We start from the raw sequence: 23,311 nt of genomic DNA, 5'->3' as shown, positions 1-23,311 counted from the left end.
GAAATTATATTAAGTAACCACATCTGCCATACATGCCAAAGAAGAATCATCTCATCTTAATATTTTTAGTGATATGATCAAAGGATTGCAATATAAATATCATTTCCTTTTTTGAGAAGCGGGGCATTACTGTTTAATTTTCAGAAAGACATCCTGGGGCATACACCAGGATTCAGTGGTGGGATTCAAATTTTTTTATTACCGGTTGTGTGGGTGTGGCTTGGTAGGCGTGGCAGGGGAAGGATACTGTCAAATCTTCAGTCAGAGGTGGTATTTGCTGGTTCTCCGAACTACTCAAAATTTCCGCTACTGGTTCTCCAGAACTGGTCAGAACCTGCTGAATACCCCCTCTGCCAGGATTATGGGGAAGACGATAACTGAAATACCCAGGAAACAGGTGTGGAAAACTGGAAGTCTCAAGATACTATTCCAAATCAGGGGGGTAAACCAGAGAGAAGCTTCAGAAGGCTTCTGGAAAGAAGGTTTGAGACCTATATACCCTTCTCCCTTATGGAATCAGCGATATTATACTCTAAGGCTCACTTCATGTCCTCTCTGGTGAAAAAATCTAAATCTCAGTTCCTTGTTTGTAAAAAATACACTTTTAAGATTTTTATATGTTGCTATGGCATTATGGGAATATATTTATAATCCCAAAGGTAGACTTAAATAATCTTAATGAGAGGAATGTTTGACAGTTATGTACTATGATAATTCTGTGTTAACCATAGTGCTCCTATTTCTGATCCAAGAGGAAGAAAATCCTAATTCTGAAATCTGGAAGTAAATTTCAGATTAAGAGTGTTTAGCCATGAGCAGATCCAGGGATTCCATCCAAGAGGTACAGCTGCAAACCACCAATATGAAGCTTGTTATCAGAAGATACAACCCATAGTCAAACCATTGATTTCTCTCTGATTTGTTCCAGATATAAATACAGTGTTTTGAATTTGCAATGATATAATAGAAAATAAAGGCTAGAAGGTGGTTTGAAGTGGCAGGAGCTATTGGTTGTGTTTGAAGATAAAGTGGTTGGTGGCTATTGCATTGCTAATACTTGTCTTATAAGAACTACAACTAAACATATGTCCACAAAAGTGGGGAGAGATAGGAAAAAAACTTGTGATGCAAACTGTGCCCTTTAAAGTATTTGTTTGTGAAATCCTAATGAAAGTATGAATAAAGTGGAATTTATGGTGAGGAACGGATGACTGAGTAATATTTTCAATTTCAGCTATTCTTCAAAGCAAGTCAACTCTCTTCATTGTCTATCTCACAATTATTACATCATTGTACATGGTACATCATAGTGTGTATTAGCTAGTTAGGTTTCTTTGTCATTTTAATCAAGACAAACAGAAATGTTTATCTTTTAATAACCCATTTGAAAATGTGAACAAAAGTTCATGTTCTATGGCCACTATATTATAACACTTTAGGAGGTCTGTAAATGATACACAGAAGAGCTGGAAAAGTTGCCAAATAATAATAATAATTGTGAGCCATTTACTTAAGGGTAAATGCCATGTTATATTGGACCATGTCTAAATAGCTATGCTTATAATATTTGGAAACCTCCATTGATTTCTTAATGCAAGTATGTTGATATCTTACTGACAAATATCCTTTTTCCACAGAGTATTATGAAACAGAAATACAGCAACTTTGTTTATTACATACAGATCCTTCTGCATTATTGCTAAACAGTACACTTATCCAAAATTACTAAAATACTTAAAAAACTATACATTATGTAAACAAAACATAAATAAGACAGAGTAGTTCTTTTTACACATGGTTTAGTCCATACTGTTAAGGAATTGGGATTATGTACAATTTTACACCATAGATTGCATTTTTACAACACATCAATATAGAACATAGGAACATTTGAAAACAAAATAGAAAATTTCTAAATTATGAGAAAAAACAGATCCTAGTAAATGTGCTAACCAAGAACCAAACATTGCTTTCTATATCTCTGAACAGTTTTTCTCCCACTTTAATAAAAGCCTTTAAAAGCTTTGCTCTGAAAGATACTTCAAGAAGTTCTTTCTCGCCATTTTTGGAGAAAAGGAAACAGAAATGATCCTCAATCTTACATGAATTTTAAAAAAACCCTATGATGGCTTTGTGCACACAAATTCTTGAGATGTGACAGATGTTTTAACAGGTTAACAGGTAACATTTTGTTGTTAACAGCAAACTGTGTAGCTTCTATCTATTGTCATCTTGGATCCTTTCCACTCATGAATTCTCAATGATATGCAAAAATATTTTTTTGCTTCATTATTTTGTCTGCTCAAAATATGCCATTACATGCCTTGGGTTCATGGACATAAGTCAGATGTTTCAAACAGCGTACTTTAAAAAACAATATAAATTAATTTTGTACACATACACACGCACGCACACATACAAATGCCCCAAAATTTCAACGGCTCATTTACGTGAAATTCAAGACGCAGCTGTGTCTGGGACACCTATGCTGGAGTTCAGAAAATTGGGGAAGACAACAGCAGAATTCTTAGTTGTAGAAATAAGGTCAGCAGAGAAGGATGAAGACAGAGATGAAGTTTCTGATGTTGGAGTCTTTATAGCATTCAAAATGGCTCCTTCAGGGCTGACCATCAGTTTTTTAATAGATGTATCTAGGTGCAATGCAGACTTACTGTTTTGTAGCTGAGAGATACTAGTGTGGGTTGCAGGAGCTAAAGTTGTTTTAGTTTGAGTAGAAGATGAGGTGACCATTACCAAAGATGTAGACAGTGTTGTAAAAGATGGAGTGCCTGACTTTGAAGTATTGGCAATTATTTGTGGAGTAGCACGAACAATAGGCACAGGATTTGCAATCCCAAGAGAGTTCACAATTTTGGTAGAGCTTTTTAAAGGCAGTTTTGATGGCTGCCAGCTTAAGGAATTACCCATCACTTGTGTAGTCTTCTGGGGAGTGGGAGCAGCAAACGATAATCCATGGCCATTACTAACAGTTAAGAGAGGTCCAATTTTTGGATTTGCAGAAATGAGAAGAACATGACTGCCAGCTCCAAGGCCCTGAGATGGAACAACAAAACGAGTACCACTGATCATTATCTGGGTTCCAGGTGCCAAAGGTGTACAGGTGTTAATTATTATTTTCTGCTGAATATGGGATTCATTTAATTGGCTGCTTACATTATTAACTATTGATGGTGAGGGTGGAACAGCCTGAATTGTAGAGGTACCAGGAGCACAGGAGAAAGCTGAAACTGGCTTTACATTAAGTGGTACAGATGGGCAAGGCAGAGGAACTAAATTAGAAACATTAATCACTTTACTTGCATTTGGGGATGCTTTTTGAAGTTTCTGAGTACTTCCATTTGTTGGCACTCCAGCTGAAATTCCTGTGGGCTGAAACTGAGCTAGTTTAGTGGATTGTTGACTTTTTGAATGGGGCACACATTGCGAAGTAGGTGGAATTGCTGGCAATTGAGGGACTGTATGCAACATTTTAGGGACACCATTCACTGGTCCAGACAAGGAAACTGTTACTGGCAACTGAAAAGCAGACGATAAACTTGAATGAGAAACTGTTGGTTGAGCAGTAGAAATCAGTACAGATGAAGCTAAGTGTCCTGTTTTCACAGTTGATATAGCCACAGTACTTCCAACATTAGAGGAGGGCAGCCGTGTAGTTAAAACTGGTATTATTTTTGCTGGGGGTTCCATTCCACCTGCCAAAATAGTAGGCTGTGTTCCAGTAGTAGCTCCACTCAGTGCCACAGAAGTAGGATTTAAACATTGGCTGCTGGTTACTATAGTGGTATTTACTGCTTTTGCTGCAATGTTTTGACATGCCAAACTTGAACATACAGGAACTACACTACTACTGGTTGATAATGGGAAAATTACATTATGGTTATTTTTGTCTTCCAAATCTTTTGGTGCTGTAGACTGCATAATGTTAACTGTTGAAACATTCTGAACATTACCTGTACTATTTATAAAGGCCTGACCAATATTAAGACCTATTTTTACATCTTTTACTTGAGAAACAGTTGGTGATGTATTTATTTTTAATGATGATCCCACAGTAGTTGGAAGAAGGATGAGCTGAGGTTTCTCTGTGCTTTTAACATATGCCTTGCCAATGGAAGGAGGAAAAGTCTGTTTAAGTGGTTCTGTTGTTACATTTGCATTTGACTGAATACTGGCAAGTGGAGTATTAATGAAAACCAGTTTCTGCGTACTAACACCAGTGGATGCTGGAGTAGGAATTAAATTGACTCCTGTAGTTCCACACACAGGAAGAAGTGAAGGATTTGTGACTAACATAAGTTTTTGAACTTGGGCACTACCCAGACCTCTGCTGGTAATGGAAGTGACGTCAGGCTGTGCAACAGAATATTTTCCATTATTTACATTGATTTGTTGATTAATAAAAGAAGTCTGGGTGGTACAAGTGGAACTCTGCCCAACATTTTCTATAGATAAACTCACTGCATTACCAGAACTGTTTGGTGGAGTTGTCATGACAATGTTTGACGACATGGAAGATAAGAATGGAGAGGCGGATCCATGTAGAGTTTTTGACACTCCTTGATTCACACCACTATTATGAAACTGCCCAAATGTGACTGTGGTATTTTTCCCCTTTTTTGGATTTGCACAAGAGGAAATAGTTGGGATAGAAGAAGTTGCTGGAGACATTTGAGCAAGCGTTGGGAAGCTAGGTATCGCTTTTGTCACAGCTGAAACAGTAGAAGTTGATAACTGTGTGGATTTGGGCATTAAAAATGCTTGAAGTTGGGGTGCATATGTAAAAACAGAACTTGGAGAGAAGCTACTAGCAGAAATTGGTTCTGAATTTGTCTGCACTTTTACGATTCCTGTGTTCCCACCACGTGTCCTGACAAGAATAGACTGTGAATCTCTTATGCAGATTGTTTTCAGCTCTTGTTTTGTTTCACTGTCAGCAGTATTTTGAGGGGAGGAATTGGTGTAAGAAGTCACACTCTGTGATACTGTTGTCAAAGTCTGAATTGCTGAAGAAACAATAGGTAAAGCAACAGGGGAGGCAGCAGCTGAAACGACAGTCTTGGTAATTTTTACAGTCTCACTTTGGTTCATTTTCACTACTGATGCTAATGTGTTACTAGTGGAAGTGACAGAGGGCAGCAGCGAAATTCTATTCACTGAATCAGGCTCTTGTGGCAACTGTATAATATTTTTTTTAACATTTGTGTTAGGCAGAAGTGTAGTAGCAGCATTTATTGAAGAAGCTGGAATAGAAGGGACTAAAGTAGTGTTGGTATCTGTTGATTGTGGAAGAGAAATGCAGTGTTGTTCCATTGTATTTTGTTGCAGGGGTTGGTTTTCTTTTGCTCCATTTTTACTTTCTCTGTGCTGGATAAGAAAATTTTTAGGCAAAATAAGGACTTGCTGCATGATTTTCTCTCCTGTGTTTTTTTCTCCTGACTTAACATCAACCACAGGCTGCATCTGAATCTTCACTGAATTATTGTGCAAGTCTACTGGCATGCAATGGCCAGCTGGCATTTTGTACAACACTTGCAAAGAACTCTTTGAACTGGTCTGGCAGGGCAATTCTGGTTTAATTGGAGAAGAACTGATTGTTGATATAATCAGTTTTTCAGAAGTAAAAGTGCTTCTACCTACTGTAGATGGCAACTGACTTGTTAAGGCCACTTTGTTCCCAATATTCTTAGCAAGCAAGGCCTGGATAGGTTTGGTCCCTTTTATTAAATGTGGTACATATGCTGTAGAGTCTGTTATGTCCAATGATTCTGAAGCTGAAGATTCTATCTGCCTATTCAAGCAGCCCTCAGTTGACAGATCATTTTCAATACTATGGACGGTAGCATCATTTGTGCTTAATTTTAGCTTTTTCCTTGGTAAAAAATCATTTGTGCTGTCATCTAGGTAATAGTTTTGCCTGGATTGGCGTTTAACAGATTTAGGCACTATCTTCTGCATTTCTCTACAAGTCAAATCTTTTCTAAGTGGTCTGGATTTTCCTGTACCAAGGTCCATTTCTGGTGAGTTCATGTCTTCTAGGAAGAAAAGAAGAACCAAGAAGGGAAGCATTTTTAGAAAAGCAAACAATAATTCTTAATTGATTAGATCACACTAACACTGTTGTTTCAATCAACAAAAAAGGTTTGGTAGTACAACTTATGATGGGCTCAAAAACTTAATTATTTTAGTTCTGTAAATCTTCATTTATTTTATACTCAATTAAATATTTAAGCATGTTCTGAAATTATTTATATCAACCCAACAGAAATATCTCATTGCTTATCCTGGGAAACAGGCGGTGTGTTTAAAAATCTGAAACTGTTTCAATCAAAAGTATGAAAAAAACATCTTGCCAGGGTTACCTACCAGCATCCCTCTCTTCCCCAAAGGGAAAGAAAGAAAGAAATATTTTTCTACCCCTGGGACCTGAGAAAACCATGTAAGTTGATTTGTCAAAATTACAGCTATGCTGTAATTAATTTTGCTTGAATTTGCACAATACTCTAAAACAAAAGAAATTGATAGTATAAAACAGGTAACTATTTTGTTATCAAATTTCATTTTGGTAAGACAGCTGAAATCTCCACCAATACTCTACTCACAGAGTTAACAAATGCACTTACCTGCATCCAAATAATCCCTTTTAAAAAATTCTGTGTGTTCTGAAGTTTCACTGGTAAATGTACTGGAAACTTCTTTGACAATATTTATTTCACTGTCCTCATTAGTCCACTGTTCTCTAATAAATTTATCATGATCCGGTTGCCGTCTGAAGTCATCATAGTCCTTTTTTAAGCGAGACCTTTGATGGAACGTAGATAGTAAGATTTTTTTTCTTTTCATATTAATATTTAAAAACAATTAAAAGATTGATGATTCTTACATTTTACGTTCACCAAAAAGGTTCAGTTAATTACCTGTTTCTATGAAATGCCTTCATTAATTTTGGTTCCCATGGTAACAACTCATTTAGCAATCGTATCAAAGTACAGTGGAGTTCCTTTACAGCTTGCTTTCGATGATACCATCTTCCCTGTAAATATGAAAATGCTTATTACAGAGTAAATTTTAATCAATAAAGATAAAATGTGCAACTTCAGTAAGAACACCACCATGGATCATCTATTTTGCAGTAATCTGTTTCTCATTAATTACTGCAGGAGATGTCTAGTTTTCCACTGAATATTAAAGTAGAAAAAGAATATAGAACTAAATTACTACAACATGATTAATCTTTTCTTTTTCTCTCTGGAAGATGTCACTTTATTTACAAAGTATGTACCAATTAACAATTACATAGAATGCAGATTAGAATTAAAACTATATAACATAATGAATGTCTATTTCAATAAAAATGCCTAAGTATCATAAATCCAGCTGCTGCTACAGAATGCCAGGTTGGTCCATAACAAGACCTCCTCATCCATGATTTGATGATAGAGCCAGCCTGGAATGTATTACTGAGATCTAAAAATTGCCCAGCTGTGTTTGAAGTGTGGCATCGGCTGAGATTCTGGGAGCAGGGGTATAAGAGAATCTCTTATAGTTTTCAGGGGGCATGACTCAGAGGTCCCCAGTTGTGAGATCTTGTTCATCAAGCTGGACTCTAGGGATCAGTCGCGATTGCTGCTTTTGTACCAACCTCCCTGCTACCATGCCTAAGTTCCTTGATTCCTTTTCTGGGTTGATGGTAGACTTCCCCAGATTTATGGTTCTGGGGGACATAAATCTGACTTTCCTAGGAATAGAGTCTGAGATGACTTGGGAATTCCTGGTTTCCTTGGCAGCTATGGGCCTATTCTAATATCCAGAGACCGACCTGGGAGAATGGGAGACTTGGTGTTCCTATCAGAGCAGTGACAATGTGATCTAAAACTGGGGGAGCTTTTAGTGTCCCCTTTGACATGGTCAGATCACACCTTGATTTCTATGGGATTCTCTACTGCCGCCACTCACTACAGAGAGGTTGGACTTATCGGTCTGCCCCTGGTGACTGATGGACCCAGAATGGTTTCAGAATGAACTGATGGTTATTCCTATTGGTCTGCTGCATTTGAAGCATTGGTCTCCACTTGAAATAAAAAGGCAGCTGAGGATTTGGATTGGATCATGTCTATGCAATCTCTCCTCTCACAGATCCCTTTACTCTCTATGGTTTATGGAAGAATTGTCAGAGATGAAATGGGAGATGTCTAGTGCAATGTTAGTATTCAATAAGGAACTTAACGGAACACAGGTTAGTGCTGCCATTAAGGCCTAACTAATATGTGGTAATGAAGCATTGGTACTTCCCTACCCTTTTTGCATTTGCAAATTGCTGCCCTGCAATCCTATTTCAGGTGACCTAGGCCCTGTTGGATAAAGAGACCATGGAGAACCTCTTACAGACGCATGCAGAGAAATTTGTGCAGCAGTTTTTGAATAAAGTTGCTTGGATTTGTTCCCATTTGGATGCTATGTTGCAAGTTGAGAGAAGAAGCCTATGACAGAATCTTGTCCAGTTAATTGGGAATGGTTTGAACCTATTGGATCTGAGGAAGTGGCCAGGTCCTTAGGATTATGAGCTTGGCCCTCTGCTCCTTAGATCCAGGTCCCTTCTGGTTCATTAAAGCAGCTGGGGGATGTTGTGTGAGTGGGTTCTGACGATAATTAATTCTTCTTTGTAGGAGAGGATTGTCCCTTTGTCTTTTAAAGAGGCCTTGATTCATTCCCTCAAGAAACTATTGTTGTATCCCACCATATTGGACAATTTTAATCCAGTATCTAACTTCCCTTTTTAGGGAAAGTGGTAAAGAAAGTGGTTGCACAGCAGGTTCAGATGACTTTCAATGAAGCAAATTATCTGAATCCCTTTCAACCAGGGTTCAGAGCCTGATATGGGATGGGAACAGCATTGGTCTAGCTTTTGTATGACCTCTGGTTTGGGCAGGATGTGGGTAGTGAATCCATTCTTGCCTTGCTTGACCTCTCAGCAAGTTTCAATACCATGAGTGACGGTAACCTTTTGGACTGGACTGGCTCAGAGGATTGTGGGTGGGTGGCATAGTGTTATGCTGGTCTGCCTCCTTCATGGTTGATTCCAGTGATGATTAGGTGAAGTCTCACCCTTGACCCCTACTATATAGGGTGCAACAGGGTTTGATGTTTTCTCTCTCCTCTTCAACATAAGCTCAACTGTCACCATGGGGTGAAGTATCATCAGTATGTGTATGATACCCAATTTTATATGTGCACCATTGGGGAATTAAGCAATACTATGAAAGTCTTATCATGGTGTCTGAAGGTTGTGAGGATCTGGAAGGGGAATAATAGGCTTCAGATGAACTCTGTCTGGCAAGACTGAATGGCTTTGGTTTTGGGGGTCCATTGATTCTACAACTATGCCATTTTTTGTGCTAGATGGTGCTGCATGGCTGCAGGTGAACACAGTGCACAACCTGGGGGTCTTCCTAGACTGTGACTCTTGGTGACAAGCAGGTGTTGGTGGCTAAGAAGGCTTTTGCACAGCTTCATCTAGTGCGCCAGTTGGGTCTGTTCCTGGATCAGAAGGCCCTGCTCACAGTCAATCATGCCCTGGTCACCTCCAAATTAAATGACTGCAGTGTGCTTTCTATGGGGCTGCTCTTGAAGAATACCTGGCAGATTTAGCTGGTACAGAATTCAGCAGTGCGGTCTCCTAGGACAGTGGTCCCCAACCTTTTTTGTACCAGGGACCAGTTTCACGCAGAAACACTTTTTCAAGGACCGGGGGTGGGGGAAGGAGTCCGAGTTTGGTGGTTTGCTTGCAGACATTTCATTACCTGACTAGGTAACATCTGATGTTGTTACCTAGTCGGGTAATAAAACGTCTGCCAGCAAACCACCAAGTTCAGGGAGTGCCAATGCCTCCTCATTGCAAACCTGAGCGACAAATATTCTCTTCTATTGGGACATTTAAAACGGAGGGTTTCAGCTGCAGATTCAGGAACTGCGCCTGGCTGAGGAGCGCCTTCAAAACTGAGCGCTGGGCGGCGGCGGCCCATGGCTGTCTCCGTGGCTCAGGACAAGTCCCTGCAGGACGGCTGAGAAGCCCCGCCTCTCAGCCCTGCCTTCCTCAGCCCCATCCCTCAGGTGTCTCCCTCCCTCCCTCAGCCTTATCCCTCAGGTGTCTGCCTCGTTCCTCTCTCAGTCGCTCTCTCGCTCCTCCACCAGCCCAGGAAGAAACTGCTTCAAAGAAGCCGGCAGGGTGGCTTTTCCTGTCAGCGCAGCTCCTCCGAAGCGCCCGTTCACCCCCACCCGCCGCCGCGGTTCAATCCAGTGCTCCGTTCTGCCTGCCTTCGTTTCTGGTTGTTTCGGAGCAGCTTCGGCTGAGAAAAAGAGGTGAATAGTTATTATTCTCAGCCGAAGCTGCTCCGAAACAACCAGAAACGAAGGCAGGCAGGCAGGCAGAACGGAGCACTGGATTGAACCTGGATTGATTGGCGGCGGGGTGGGGGTGAACAGGCGCTTCGGGGAGCTGCGCCGACAGGAAAAGCCACCCTGCCGACTTCTTTGAAGCAGTTTCTTCCTGGGCTGGTGGAGGAGCGAGAGAGCGACTGAGAGAGGAACGAGGCGGGAGGAAACTGAAGCCACTGAGCCAGAGAGTAGGACAGGCTTTGGTTGCTTCCTCCCTCCCCTTCTTTCATTTGTGTCCTTGATCCCTGATCCCAGCAGCATTCACCGAAGGCGAAGAAAGCCGCCATTTTTATTTTATTTTTTATTTTTATTTTCTTTGCGGCCCGGTGCAAAGTGATCCACGGACCGGTACCGGTCCGCGGCCCGGTGGTTGGGGACCCCTGCTCTAAAGCAGCGGTCCCCAACCTTTCGGGCTCCATGGACCAGCAGTAGTGGCGGGGGAGGGATTGTTTCATGTACACGCCTGCAGCTTACACAAATGGAGCTTTCTATGCTTGTGCAGCCCAGTTCCCAATAGGCCATGGATGGGCATCAGCCTGCTGATCCTGCTCTAAAAGTTTCTTATCGTAACAACAGCAACTACCATTGCTCAGTTTCCTTTGATATTGATGGTCAAAAGGTGGTTGAAGGAAAAGAAGCAATAAAATGCAAATTAACAAAGGCTTTTAAGTATGCAGGATATAAATGATATTTGTAATATATATTTAAAGGGGGAGGAAAAATCAAATAATCCTGAAACTGGCCTATTTATTTCCCTTCAGCTGCTCATTTACTTTCAGTCCTAAATTGCATATTCCTAGAGAAGTGACCAATCCTTTGCCAGAATTCTCCCATGATTGACTGACTACTGAGGTTTTCCACATGACCCATTTAAACCCATGTTCAATATTTTTATGGCTTGTACTGCCAGTTTAAAAATAAGGCACCTAACTTTAATTCCTTATAGCTACACTTTAAAAGTTATATTTCCAGAATGCATTTCCTTCTTATTCTGCCTTAGTTAGGAACAAGAGTTTAATAGGCAGCATATGTCAGCAGACACTTTCCCAAAATTTATACTATACAAAATAATTTTAACATAATAAGGTTAAATGGTTACGATCTTGTGGGGGCCGCATTGATAGCTGTCCAGGCACGGGGAGGACACATTTACTGTAAAACATATTCCTGTACAGTGCATTAACTACAGCAGTAGCCCCCAACCTTTTCAGGGACTGATTCTGTGGAGAAAGGTTTTTCCGTGGACTGGAGTGGGCATGGTTTCATGTGTTGCCTGCATCCCACGGATGGGGGCTTTGCTTGCTTGCACAGCCCGGTTTCTGTTATGCCATGACCCAATGCCGGTCCATGGATTGGATGTTGGGGATCCCTGAACTGTAGGACCAATTATTACCATATCTAATTATTGATCTGCAGTTATCAACATTTTAGAGTAAATAAATTATGGTAAGGTACAAACAGGAATATGAGTTTGAAAAAATGAAGGCAAAATACAATGGCAAACGTATCATGAATGTAATCTCATACGTTACTCATACAGCCATATCCATTCCTAAACAATTGTTTACTGAGGATTTGGAGATGGCTGTTGTCATAAATATGAACGTGACCAAAGTATTATTAAAATTCTCAGGCATGCTGCTATGGCCCAGAAAAAAAAAGTAATTTATTCTTCACAAGTATTTCATGACACTTAGCAAACCTGTTACTCTATGAAACAAAAGAGTGTTCAATTAAAGACGGGTGAGTAATAAACTATCTTCTTTTAAATCCAAATTCTTTAACATACTTAAGATGGAGTATTGATACTTCTGCATTTATAATAAATTAAAACAATTGAGATTTAATTATGTGACTACTATTCTGTACTTGACTATGATACTGTTCAATATAAATGGTCAATAATGAAATGTCTGCCTATTACTGGCAAATATAAACGGATGTATGCAGAATTCGCTTGTTTATGCAATGCACTCACCTAGTTTTCACAGCAAAGCTATTAATACATTATAGCTTTTTACATCTGCCTTGTATGCAGAGTCTGATACTAGGACTAAGGGGGAGTAAGAAATAAATGTAAATGAGTCTCTGCAGATTGCCAACTCTAGGGGTTGTTGCTCATCTCTGTTTCAAGGCCACTGAGCCAGCGCTGTCCGAAGACATCCCGTGGTTATGTGGCCAGCATGATATCACGGAGTGCTGTTACCTTCCCATGGAAGTGGTACCTATTATCTACTCACATTTGCATGTTTTTGAACTGCTAGGTTGGCAGAAGCTGGAGCAAGAACGGGAGCTCACCTCATCGTGTGGCGCTCAGATCTGGAACCTGGGCTTCTGGCTTTCTAGCTGACAAGCCCAGGGTCTTAACCACGGAGCCACTGCAGTGACCCCTAAGAGGGAATGCCTTGCTCAAAATCTCCCATATGGTTTTCATGCTACAGGGAAAAATAGAGCGGGAACTTCCCTTGCTCCTAATCTAGCATCATAACACTTTACCATGCTGGATTTCACAAATGAAGAAAAAGTATTTAAAAAAATATCTCATCCCAGAATATATTTATAGGACTAGATGGGACAGTAGTCTACATGATAGGAATCTAAATTTAGGTTAAAGAATCTGATTCAAATATTTTAATGGCAAAATCTTATATCTATATTCAAAAGTCAAACCCACTAAGTTCAGGGTAGCTTAGGCCCAGATAAATGGGCCCTATATCTAAATATATTCCTGATCAGCTCACAATTGGATTGCTGTAGACATGGTCAAATGACCATGCCCTTTTCATTTATTTTATTATTTACAAGAATACACTAAGCTGAGTGCTATTTTGTTCCTTGAACTTAATAAAAATGGAGACCACTGATTTTGTCTGCTTCAACTTATACTAGAATTCTTTGGGGTAAAGTGAAGTGTTGCAATACTTTTGGTCACATCTGTATAATGTGCTCTATATGGGTTGCCCTTGAAAACCATCTGGAAGCTACAAGTGGTCCAGAATGTGGCATCACAGACAATGAAGGAAATGTCATTTTATGTTCATTGCTTTCCAAGCTGTACTAGTTGGCTCCCATTCAATAAGCCGACTATCACTATCATTTAACAAAGCACTTCTTGGGGTACAGCCTGGCTAACTGAAGAACCTCTTATCTCTAATTGTTTCTGCCCATCCAGTATGATCAGGCAGAATGGATTAATTGGCTTCTCTTTATCTAGTTTTACGAATTCTGTGAACAGGTCATATTTATGCAAAAATGTTGACAGTTAAAAAGGGTTCACAAACTTTTTAAGCACCACTGTACTTGAATTTCAGTTATATGTTTACTTGCACAGAAATCTTACTGAAAGAAAAATGCTTACTTCTGAGTAACCTTACAAGAAATAACCTATAGTATTAACTCACATCCTAACACATGGCTGAGCAGAAGTCTTGTCTACTTGTTAAGTGAAACTTTTGTTAAGTGAAATTTTGCCCCATTTGACAACCTTTCTTGCCAAAGTTGTTAAGTGAATCACTACAGATGTTGAGTTAGTAACACAGTTAAGAGAATCTGGCTTCCCCATTGACTTTGTATGTCAGAAGGTGACAAAAAGTTATCACGTGACTCCAGGGCAGTGCAACCGTCATAAATATCAGTCAGTTGCCAAGCATCCAAATTTTGATCATATGACCCATGGAGATGCTGCAACAGTCAAAAGTGTGAAAAACAGTCATAAGCCACTTTTTTCAGTGCCATTGCAACTATGAATGGTCATTAAATGAATCATTGTAAGTTAAGCACTATCTATAATTTCCTGCTAGTTTCATGAGATAAAATCCATAATGTACTAAAGTGATACAGTTATGTTTTCTATTCAGAAGTCTTTTCTTTGGTAAATCTGTTAGGAAATTGGAAGGAAATAGACAATATAGAAAATCGAAGTTATTTTATTTGGCTTATTTTAAAGGAGTCTCTGTGGCACAGTGGTTAGAGTGCAATACTGCAAGCTACCTCTGCAGCCAGCTGCCTACAATTTGGCAGTTCAAATCCCACCAGGCTCAAGATTGACTCAGCCTTCCATCCTTCCGAGGTGGGTAAAATGAGGACCCAGATTGTTGGGGGCAATATGCTAACTCTGTAAACCGCTTAGAGAGGGCTGTAAAGCACTGTAAGTGGTATATAAGTCTAAGTGCTATTCCTATTATAAGGTGTAATTAGAGATAATGTTCAAATACTGGTATCCAAATATTTTATTTCATTTAAATTAACTAGAAAACAAAATGTGCCCTAGTTAAAAACTTTTAAAAGTTTTTCATGACTGAAAAAAATTAGAGATTAGAGAGACAGTTGCCTTCAAGATGTTGCACTGTTCCAGGCAATATGTTCAATGGTGGAAGACACTAGGAATTTTTGTTCAATAACAGTTGAACAACCAGATCTAATTGAGAAACCATTGATAAGCTATCTAAAAGAAATGATCTCAACAAATAGCTTTCATATGATGCATTAAGAAAAATAAATAAAACACATACCGATTTCTTTTTAATATGCTCAATATCTTTGAGTTCATTCTCAGTTTTTCTAATTAATTCCCTGAGTTCATCAAGATTAGTGCAAATAAGCTGGAATAAGAGAAAAAAGTTAAACTATTAAAAATCAGAGACATGCAGCACAAACTATTAGAAAATAAGTATTACTGCACTCAATTATTTACAAAATAATTGAATATATGTTGCAAATAGCACGTTAGATTTTGATTCCACTGAGCATTCTCTGCTATCATTGATCTGCTCATACGAGTTCTTCCCCTAAAGTATATCTGCACTTTTGTTAAGTTTTGATGCCATTTGGGTTCCATTAAAAAGTGGTGGGCAGACTTTGTGCTACATATTAGCCCCTAATGATGCTGAAAGCCAGCAGTAAAATGAAAAAAAAATGATGTAATTTTTCAAGTTTGGAAGGATTTTAAGAATATGAGTGGTTGTTATTCTGCATTTCAGAGGCCTTCAGAGGTTGTTATTCTGCATTTCAGAGGCCTTTTCAAACAATTATGATCCCTCTTCTGGAGGGAACAAATGTAGGAATCGCAGAATCCTTCCATTCCTCTTATACCACATACACACAAGAGGGAACATTTATTTATTTATTTAGCCTACTACCAGAGAGTCTGACTGGCTATTTTAAAACCAGGCCACAATGTCTCAGTTGCATCACTGCCCGGCTTGTGGCCCCCAAATTATTATATAAGGATTCATAGTTGGAAAATGACCAGTCCACCAATATATGTAATAAATATTAAATACATAATACATTGCAGGGTCCATGATGCTCTCTGAGCTTGTAGATGTTTCACTACCCAACAGACAACATCATCAGTGTTAGAAAGGGAATGGGGTTTGCTTTCTTTATATATTGTATTAGTGGCTTGACAGTATTGGTGGGAGTGGTCTTGGTGGTTTCTTGATTGAGTTGTTGTTTACTCTTAGGTTGCTTGTCTGAGTTGGTAGTTTCTTGACTGGGATATTGTTTACTTTTTGATCTAGTATTAATCTCTGCTCATATGCGTGGTGATTGCTGGTGAGGTGGTATTTTGGTCTTAGTGATTCCTTTTTGGCTTTTTGATTGTCTCATTGAATGCTATTTAGATGTTGTTTATCTCTGAGTGTCTGTTGATGATTGATTTGTCTCAGTGCCAGGATTCCAGAAATTCTCTAGCAGTTTTGAACTTAGCTTGGTCTAGAATGTTCACAGTTCCCCAGTTGAAGTTATGGTTAAGGAGTTTTAAGGAGTTAAGAGTTTTCATCACGTACTCTAACTGGTAGTTGGTGTTCATGGATATACCACTATCATACTATCATCATATAATATGAGAGCAAATCTCATTCCTTTGTAGCGCTGCATCTAGGTTTGGTAGTGAAACATCTACCATGTTTCTCATATAATAAGGCCGGGTCTTATTTTTTTTTTTGAGCCCCGAAAAAACGGCTAGGCCGTCTTTTCGGGGGTGACTTAATTCCCCCCCCCTTGCATCTTAGGGGCGGGCGGTGACGGCTTGGATGTTGACCTCGGCGTTGGTGGGGCACTTTGTATCAGGGTCAACGCAGGCAGCACCATATCCGGGTGTGCAACAAAAGTACTTCCTAACGGCAAGCCCCCCCGCCATTTCCCCCCCATTTCGCATGTTTTAATATAGGCCTTAATTTTGGGGGAGAGGCTTAATTTCATTTCATGCCTATAAAACATGCTGGGACTTCCTATTGGGGGAGGCCGTATTGTTGGAGAAACAGGGTACAAGTAAACAACCAAGCTTGGATAGCATCAAGGTTTCCACAGCTCAACCCTGAGCTATAAATGTTCTCTTCCATACAATCTTCCTCTGAGACCAATTCTCAGATTATTGTTACATGCATGGATCACTGGATCCTAACCAATACAATTCAGAAAAATCTCTATAATCTAGATAAAAATTCTATGATTATTTCAGGACAAATTCTTTTGTTTATTATTAATTTGGTAATGTTAATTTAAATATTATTTAGAGTGAGGGAGATATTAACCAGTCATTGTAGAAGTTACAAGCTTTCAAATCATTTATTGAACCAAATAAAATCCAAAAGGTATTACCTGGAATTCTGGGACAACAGGCTTTGTAATAGATTTCCTTTTCTTTGTAACTGCTTTTTTAGATATGGATTTCTTTCCTTTAAAGGGGGAAAAAGATTTCCAACATAACTATATGTGTAAAAATATGGACTTGAAAATTAATTTGCAACAGTTTGTAGGAATCAAGAATGCTTCAGTCACAGTAACTCTGCAGACAACTACTATTGTAAGGCTTTGTATAAGCCTTTCATTCAAATTCAGGATTTGAATTAATAAATCACTCTTTGATTCTTCTCAGACTAGTAATATTCTAGAAATTTTGGATTTATATTGAAGGATCCCTTAACAATTAATTAAAAAAAAAAAACTAATATTCCCAGCTTCTCTCATATACATGTCCTTTCTCTTCTTCTTCTATATTTACATACACAATTCACATCTTATCTGACAGAATTCAAGCCTAAAGTTTTAAAGAATTCAACATCTCCCACATCCAGAATATTAAAGTAGATAGGAGCAGAAAATCCTAATTAAACTTAAAAATAATAACTGACATTTCAGGTCACGTTGACCCATAAATACAGGTAATCCTCCACTTCTGATATTGAGCCCCAAATTTCTGTTGCTAAGTGAGATGGTTAAATGTTTTACCCCATTTTACGACCTTTCTTGCCACAATTGTGAATCACTGCAGTTGTTCAGTTAGGAATATGTTTGTTAAGTGAATCTGGCTTCCCCACTGTCTTTACTTGTCAGGAGGTCACAAAAGGTGGTCACATGTCCCTGGAACACTGCAACCATCACAAATATGAATCAGTTGCCAAGTATCTGAATTTTGATGATGTAACTAGGGGGATGCTGCAATGGTTGTAAATGTGAAAAACGGTTGTAATTCACTTTTTTTAGTATCGTCGTAACTTCAAACAGTCACTAAATAAACTATTATAAATCGAGGATCACCTATATTATGCAGACTATTGTATTGGGATTCAGATTGGATAGCTGTTGAGTATTATAGCCTAGATTTGATGTGAAAAGAGATAGAGAAGCAAGATAACTTCATGTCTTCCAGATAGTTTACCCTATAACTTTCAAAATTCCTTATCATTAGGATTGCATCTGGAGGACCTAAGGCTGCCCCTTCTTGATCTATTTAGTTGCTATTCTAGTTGAATACCCTTTCTAACCATTCTTGATATGTAAGTAAATAGTGAATACAGCTGCCTCTGCATAATGCAGTTAAACTGATGCAGACCAGAAAATTATCAGCAAGCATGGGAAAATCCCATGTTTGCAAAACCTCAGTGCACTTAGTACTCAAGGAATGCTGATTGTTAGATAACGGAGAAAATAAGACACAACACAGGATCGGGGACGTAGATCAATATTTTAAAACTTTTCAAGGCTATGGAATATTGACAGATCTATTAATTTTTAAAAACTGTATGACTACTGAAACTATGACTGGAAACATGCTTGGTGCAATCTGGCTCGGAGAGACAGATTTCTGTCTTCTTTCTGTGCCTCTACTTTCAACTGCTTTGTGGTCAGAATAGGGAATTTTGCTCGAGTAGGGGAAACAGTTCCATTTGCTTTATGAATTAAGATGGGCATTGCAATTTCCTTGCTTGAGGCACCCCAATGCTGATCAAAGCGATAAATCAAAATTCCCCCACAGCTATTTGCCAGCAGTGTGGGATCATGTGTATAAAGATGAAGCATTTTTATGAACATTCAGTGCACATTTCTAATCTTTTAATGAAATACTGTTCCCAGAGTATACATCAAGAAACACTGGAATATCACTAACTAAAAACATTTCACATTGTTAACATTTTATTGCAAGGTCTTCTTACTGTTTGATTTTGGTAATAAACAGTCAGTTTGGTTGGAATATTTTAGACTTCCTCCTCTATTACCTATTTTATATATCCTATCAACTTATATCTTCAAAGATGAGATAGTAAATTCTTATAAGCAAACAAATGACCAAAAAAAGCATTTATATTTTTTTCTATTAGGTGTCATAAGTCATGCAGAAATGATACAATATAATATTCTTACATAATATACATTACAGGTGTTTAAATTGCAGTGAATATATTCCTTTTATGACCTATTTGATTGATAGAATAGAATGAATAAGCTACCCTCTGATCTTGAACTTACTGAAGGTCAAGCTAACCAATGTTCGATTAACGGTATTGTTTTAAAATAAACTTTTCCATGTGAATGTTTTGAGAACATGGATAATCAAAACTGAACACAGTTCTTAAATTTTTTCTTCCACATTGAACATTTTAAGCAAAACCAAGCAGGCAATCATATATGTCACAAAACATATCCCAATATCAATATTTAGGGGCCAGATAAGGAACTCAAAAATTTTAAGAGAATTTCTGTCCATTGTGAAACTGGAAGTAAAGCTCATACAGAGCAGGACTTAAAATAGTTGAATTTTGCTTAATTTTAATCATTTGAGCTAAGTTTACTTAATATATCAATGGCTCAGAAACATGGACTCTGAGCACCTAATACATTATTTGAATGATGAATAGAAGCAATACATTGATGTTTACATTGCTACAAAAAGACTAGAACACTTTTTATGACAGTAATGGGGAAGTTTTAAAAAGAATGATCTTCAAATATTGAAGAAATTGTTTTGCTTTTAAAGGCAGTTCTCAAAAAGAGGGGCCACAAAGACCCATAAGTTATTTATTTATTTAATTTATAATTTCCTGACAGAACAATTAATCAGCAGAACAACTTGCCTCCAGAAGTTGTGAATGCTCCAACACTGGAAGTTTTTAAGAAGAGACTGGAGAGCCATTTGTCTGAAATGGAATAGGGCTTCCTGCCTAAGGGGTTGCACTAGAAGACCTCCAAAGTCCCTTCCAACTCTGTTATTCTGTTATATGCCACCCATTTCATGCTTCGAGGTGACTCTGAGCAGCTAGTAATAATGTTGGTTCCTTCCTCTGGAATTTCTGCTGTGCTACCTCAGCATGGTGGTGGATGAGTGAAGAACATTGGGAGTGTATAAACAATATAAAGTAATTGATGACCATTGACAAATGATGAGCCCCTTAGGTCAGATGGCTTTCAACATAGTACTGAGGAAGAGTTGAAGATCTTTCAGCGTGTTAATGGTGTTTATAATGTAGCTACATTAAAGCCTTCAGGAAGTCTAGTTGCTGATGTTGCCATGAAGGAAAAGAAAATCCAAAGCTGCAAAGACAGAATTAGAAAAGGAAATATGGAATGTAAGAAGCATGAACAAGCTCAGAACAGAGAAATATGAAATGAAACAACTACACATTGCTATCTGAGGTATTAGTAAATAGAATGAATTGGAATTGTACTCTGTGGGCATGTGGGAAAGTCCCTGGGAGAAGGGGCAATGAATTTCTGCCTAGGGAACACAGATAAGAGAGAGCTGGCTAGTGGATAGGGCAAGAGGCCCAGCAGGGACCCTCTTTAGTTTCTCAGGAGATGCTTCCTATCTGGTTTACTGGTAAGGCTATCAGATATTTTTTCAGTCAAAAGATCACACTGTTTACTACTTAAATGTGATGTCTCCCAGATATCTCCTTGGATGTTAGCTCAGGGAGGATGAGCCAATTCCTGGCACATCAGGATCTGGCTTGATGACTCTGAACGGCCCTACGGAAGGTATTTGGCTGAGACTTTAGCTGGGGAAAGATTGCAGTGGCAGACAGCCAGCGAAGAGGAGGAGGAACTGCCTTCTTTCTGCCTTGATCCAGGGCAGAGGAAAGGCAGGAGCAGAGAAGGTCAGCCAGACTATTCTAGAGGAGAAAGCCTTGCCCATCTTGATGGGCTACACAGGAAGCTGGCTATTTATCACAGCAGACAGATGCATTGCTGGGAACGTGTTTGTTTTCTAGCTGTGTGTCTGGTCGTCATGATTTCTGCTTCATTCTGTATTGACCCTGTGTTTGGAATTGAATCATGCCTTGGAGATTCTGGACTTTTCTTGCCTTGTGAGTGGATTTAAGTTTTGCCTGGAGGATTTAAGTTTGTCTGGTGGAGTTATTTTGTTCGAGCAACTGTCAAATGCTTTGTGGACTATTGGGCCCTTGCTCTCTGGGCTAACCCTGGTCTGCTTATGGCTGGACTTAATTGGGACAGTTCTGAGTTTTTGGTGAAGGGAATTGTTGGGGAATATTAACAAACTCATTAAATCACAGTTATGTTTATGTGTGAGTGAGTGGAGCAGCAGATCAAGACAGAAAAAGAAGTCAGAATGATTTTACTTTTACTCTTAGGAAGGGTATAGTAAGAACAACACTTGATTACAATGCGATAAATGACCAAATAATCTAGTGGTACCATGCTAGAAACTAGGAAATTATGAGCTCTAGTCTGCCTAGGGATGAAAGCAAGTTGGGTGATTTTGGGTCAGTCACTCTCTCAGCCCAACCCATCTCACAGAATTGTTGTTATGAGGAAAACAGGAGGAAAAAAGAGAATTTTATATGTTCATCACCTTGAGATATTCATAAAAATAATAAAAGATGAATTATTTTTTTTAAATATACCAATTAAACTTTGTAAATAACCACTTAATATGATTATCCAAGTTTATGCATCAATCCCTGATGCAGAAGAACAAGAAACTGGTATGTTTCATGATCAGATTCAGTTTGAAACTGACAGAGTTGTAAGCAAGATATTCTACCTGTATTTGGAGGTTAGAGTGCCAAACTTGGAAATATTATGGAGGAAAATATAGCTGACTGCATGGCCTAGGAAACCAATATAAAGCAGGAGAACAACATTAATTTATGCCAATACAGAGCTTTATTCATTGCCATCATAGCCTTCAAATAACCAAAATGAGATTTAAATAACAGGGAGAGTACATAGAAATCAAACTGACTATGTTATTCGTACAAAGAGATGGAAGAGCTCCTTTATAAAAGTAAAGATATGGTCCAGGTTTGACTATGGAATACTTCACTAATTGTTCATGAACATCTTCCAGGTTAAATTAAATTGGAAGAAAAAAATCCAACTACTTTCCATCCCAAAGGTGCCTTTTCAAGAGGCAACTGGACTTTTTTTTTTTTTAAAGGTTTCACTTCTCAATGAAGTTTCTTCAGTTCTGACTGGGTGGTGGGGAATGGAAGGATTTATATTCCTTGCAAACAGCTGGTCATTTGCATTCTTTTAGTAAGTCACTTGGAAGTTTATCTGTGTCCTCAGGGTTACCTGAGTAGTACAAATGGGTGTGGTGGAGCCTTCTTGGAACTGCTGAAAAGACAGTGTAATTCTTCCATTCCCCATCATCCAACCAGAGCTGAAGAAGCTTCTTGGATGAGAAGGGAAATGTCTTCAAAGAAAAACAAGAAAGTGCAGTTGCTTCTTGAAAAAGCACTTTTAGGACAATCATGACTTGGATGACTGAGGATCTCCATAGACAATCACTTTCCATGATAAGATCTTGATCATATACCCAATATTTTCAAAGAGAACATCCAGAATCATTTTGAAACCGTGAACCTTATGGATAGGGAATCAGAAGAACTTTAGAATGAACTAAAAGAAGCTTTATGGACTGTAAAAAAGAAAGCATAAGATTAAGAAAAAGAAAAAAGCACATCTCAGAATGAATAGTGGAAATTGCCAAGAAGAAAAGAGAAGCTAAAGTCAAGAAATACAAATATCTGTAAAGACACTGAAAATGGAAACATAGAAAAGCAAGCAAAGTCTTCCAAAACATCACTGCATTGAGAAATAGATACCAACTTTGAACTGAAATGCTAAATGAGGATGCCAATGGAAGATAGTAACTTATTCAACTGATAATAACTGATTCAAAAAAGATCAGACAAATATGAAAGGAGTGTATTGTAAGTCTGTAAAGTACAGTTATCAATATCCAATATATCTTGGAAGACATTCCCAATTTTTAAAAACCTCTAGTACCAGAAGATCACTAGCGAGATCAGTATACTCTGGTCATTGCCAAATCAGACGGTTACAGGAATAGAAAGAATATATTCAAAAATATGACAAGCAACAGAAGAAGAATCAGAAAGGATTCTCATCAAAGTATGCCAATAAATACAGTATGTTGTGAGAATACACAGTGGCCAACAGATTGGAGAAGATCAACCTATATTTTAACAGCAAAAAAAGAACATGTAATAGATCTGCAAACTATCATAAAGTATCCTTAATTTCACATGTTAGCAAAATAAGCCTTAGGGTCATCCAATGCAAATTAGAATCCTGTATGAAAAGAGAGGTG

General features: G+C 38.5%; 1 protein-coding gene across 3 annotated transcripts in view; it reads right to left on the bottom strand.

The window, feature by feature from the left end:
- Window positions 1-1,655: 1,655 nt before the first annotated feature.
- Window positions 1,656-23,311, bottom strand: part of BRD10 (bromodomain containing 10) — a 73,094-nt gene continuing 51,438 nt past the window's right edge. For 2 of the 3 annotated variants that reach the window (XM_026675971.2, XM_026675985.2), the window contains 5 exons: window positions 17,056-17,132; window positions 14,964-15,053; window positions 6,936-7,051; window positions 6,642-6,820; window positions 1,656-6,053 (listed from right to left, as the gene is read on the bottom strand). In XM_026675971.2, coding sequence (XP_026531756.2) covers window positions 2,458-6,053; window positions 6,642-6,820; window positions 6,936-7,051; window positions 14,964-15,053; window positions 17,056-17,132 — 4,058 coding nt within the window. In that variant the 3' untranslated portion in view covers window positions 1,656-2,457. The remainder of the gene's footprint in view (window positions 6,054-6,641; window positions 6,821-6,935; window positions 7,052-14,963; window positions 15,054-17,055; window positions 17,133-23,311) is intronic. The other variant, XM_026675978.2, reaches the window with a different exon arrangement.

Source organism: Notechis scutatus, chromosome 2 (genome assembly GCF_049901735.1).
Source record: "Notechis scutatus isolate UNSWTSFEM ecotype Mainland chromosome 2, rNotScu1.2, whole genome shotgun sequence".
In the NCBI taxonomy this organism is placed as follows: Eukaryota; Metazoa; Chordata; class Lepidosauria; order Squamata; family Elapidae; genus Notechis; species Notechis scutatus.
The sequence above is the reverse complement of the archived record's forward strand: the minus strand, read 5'-3'. Positions and strand labels throughout refer to the sequence as shown.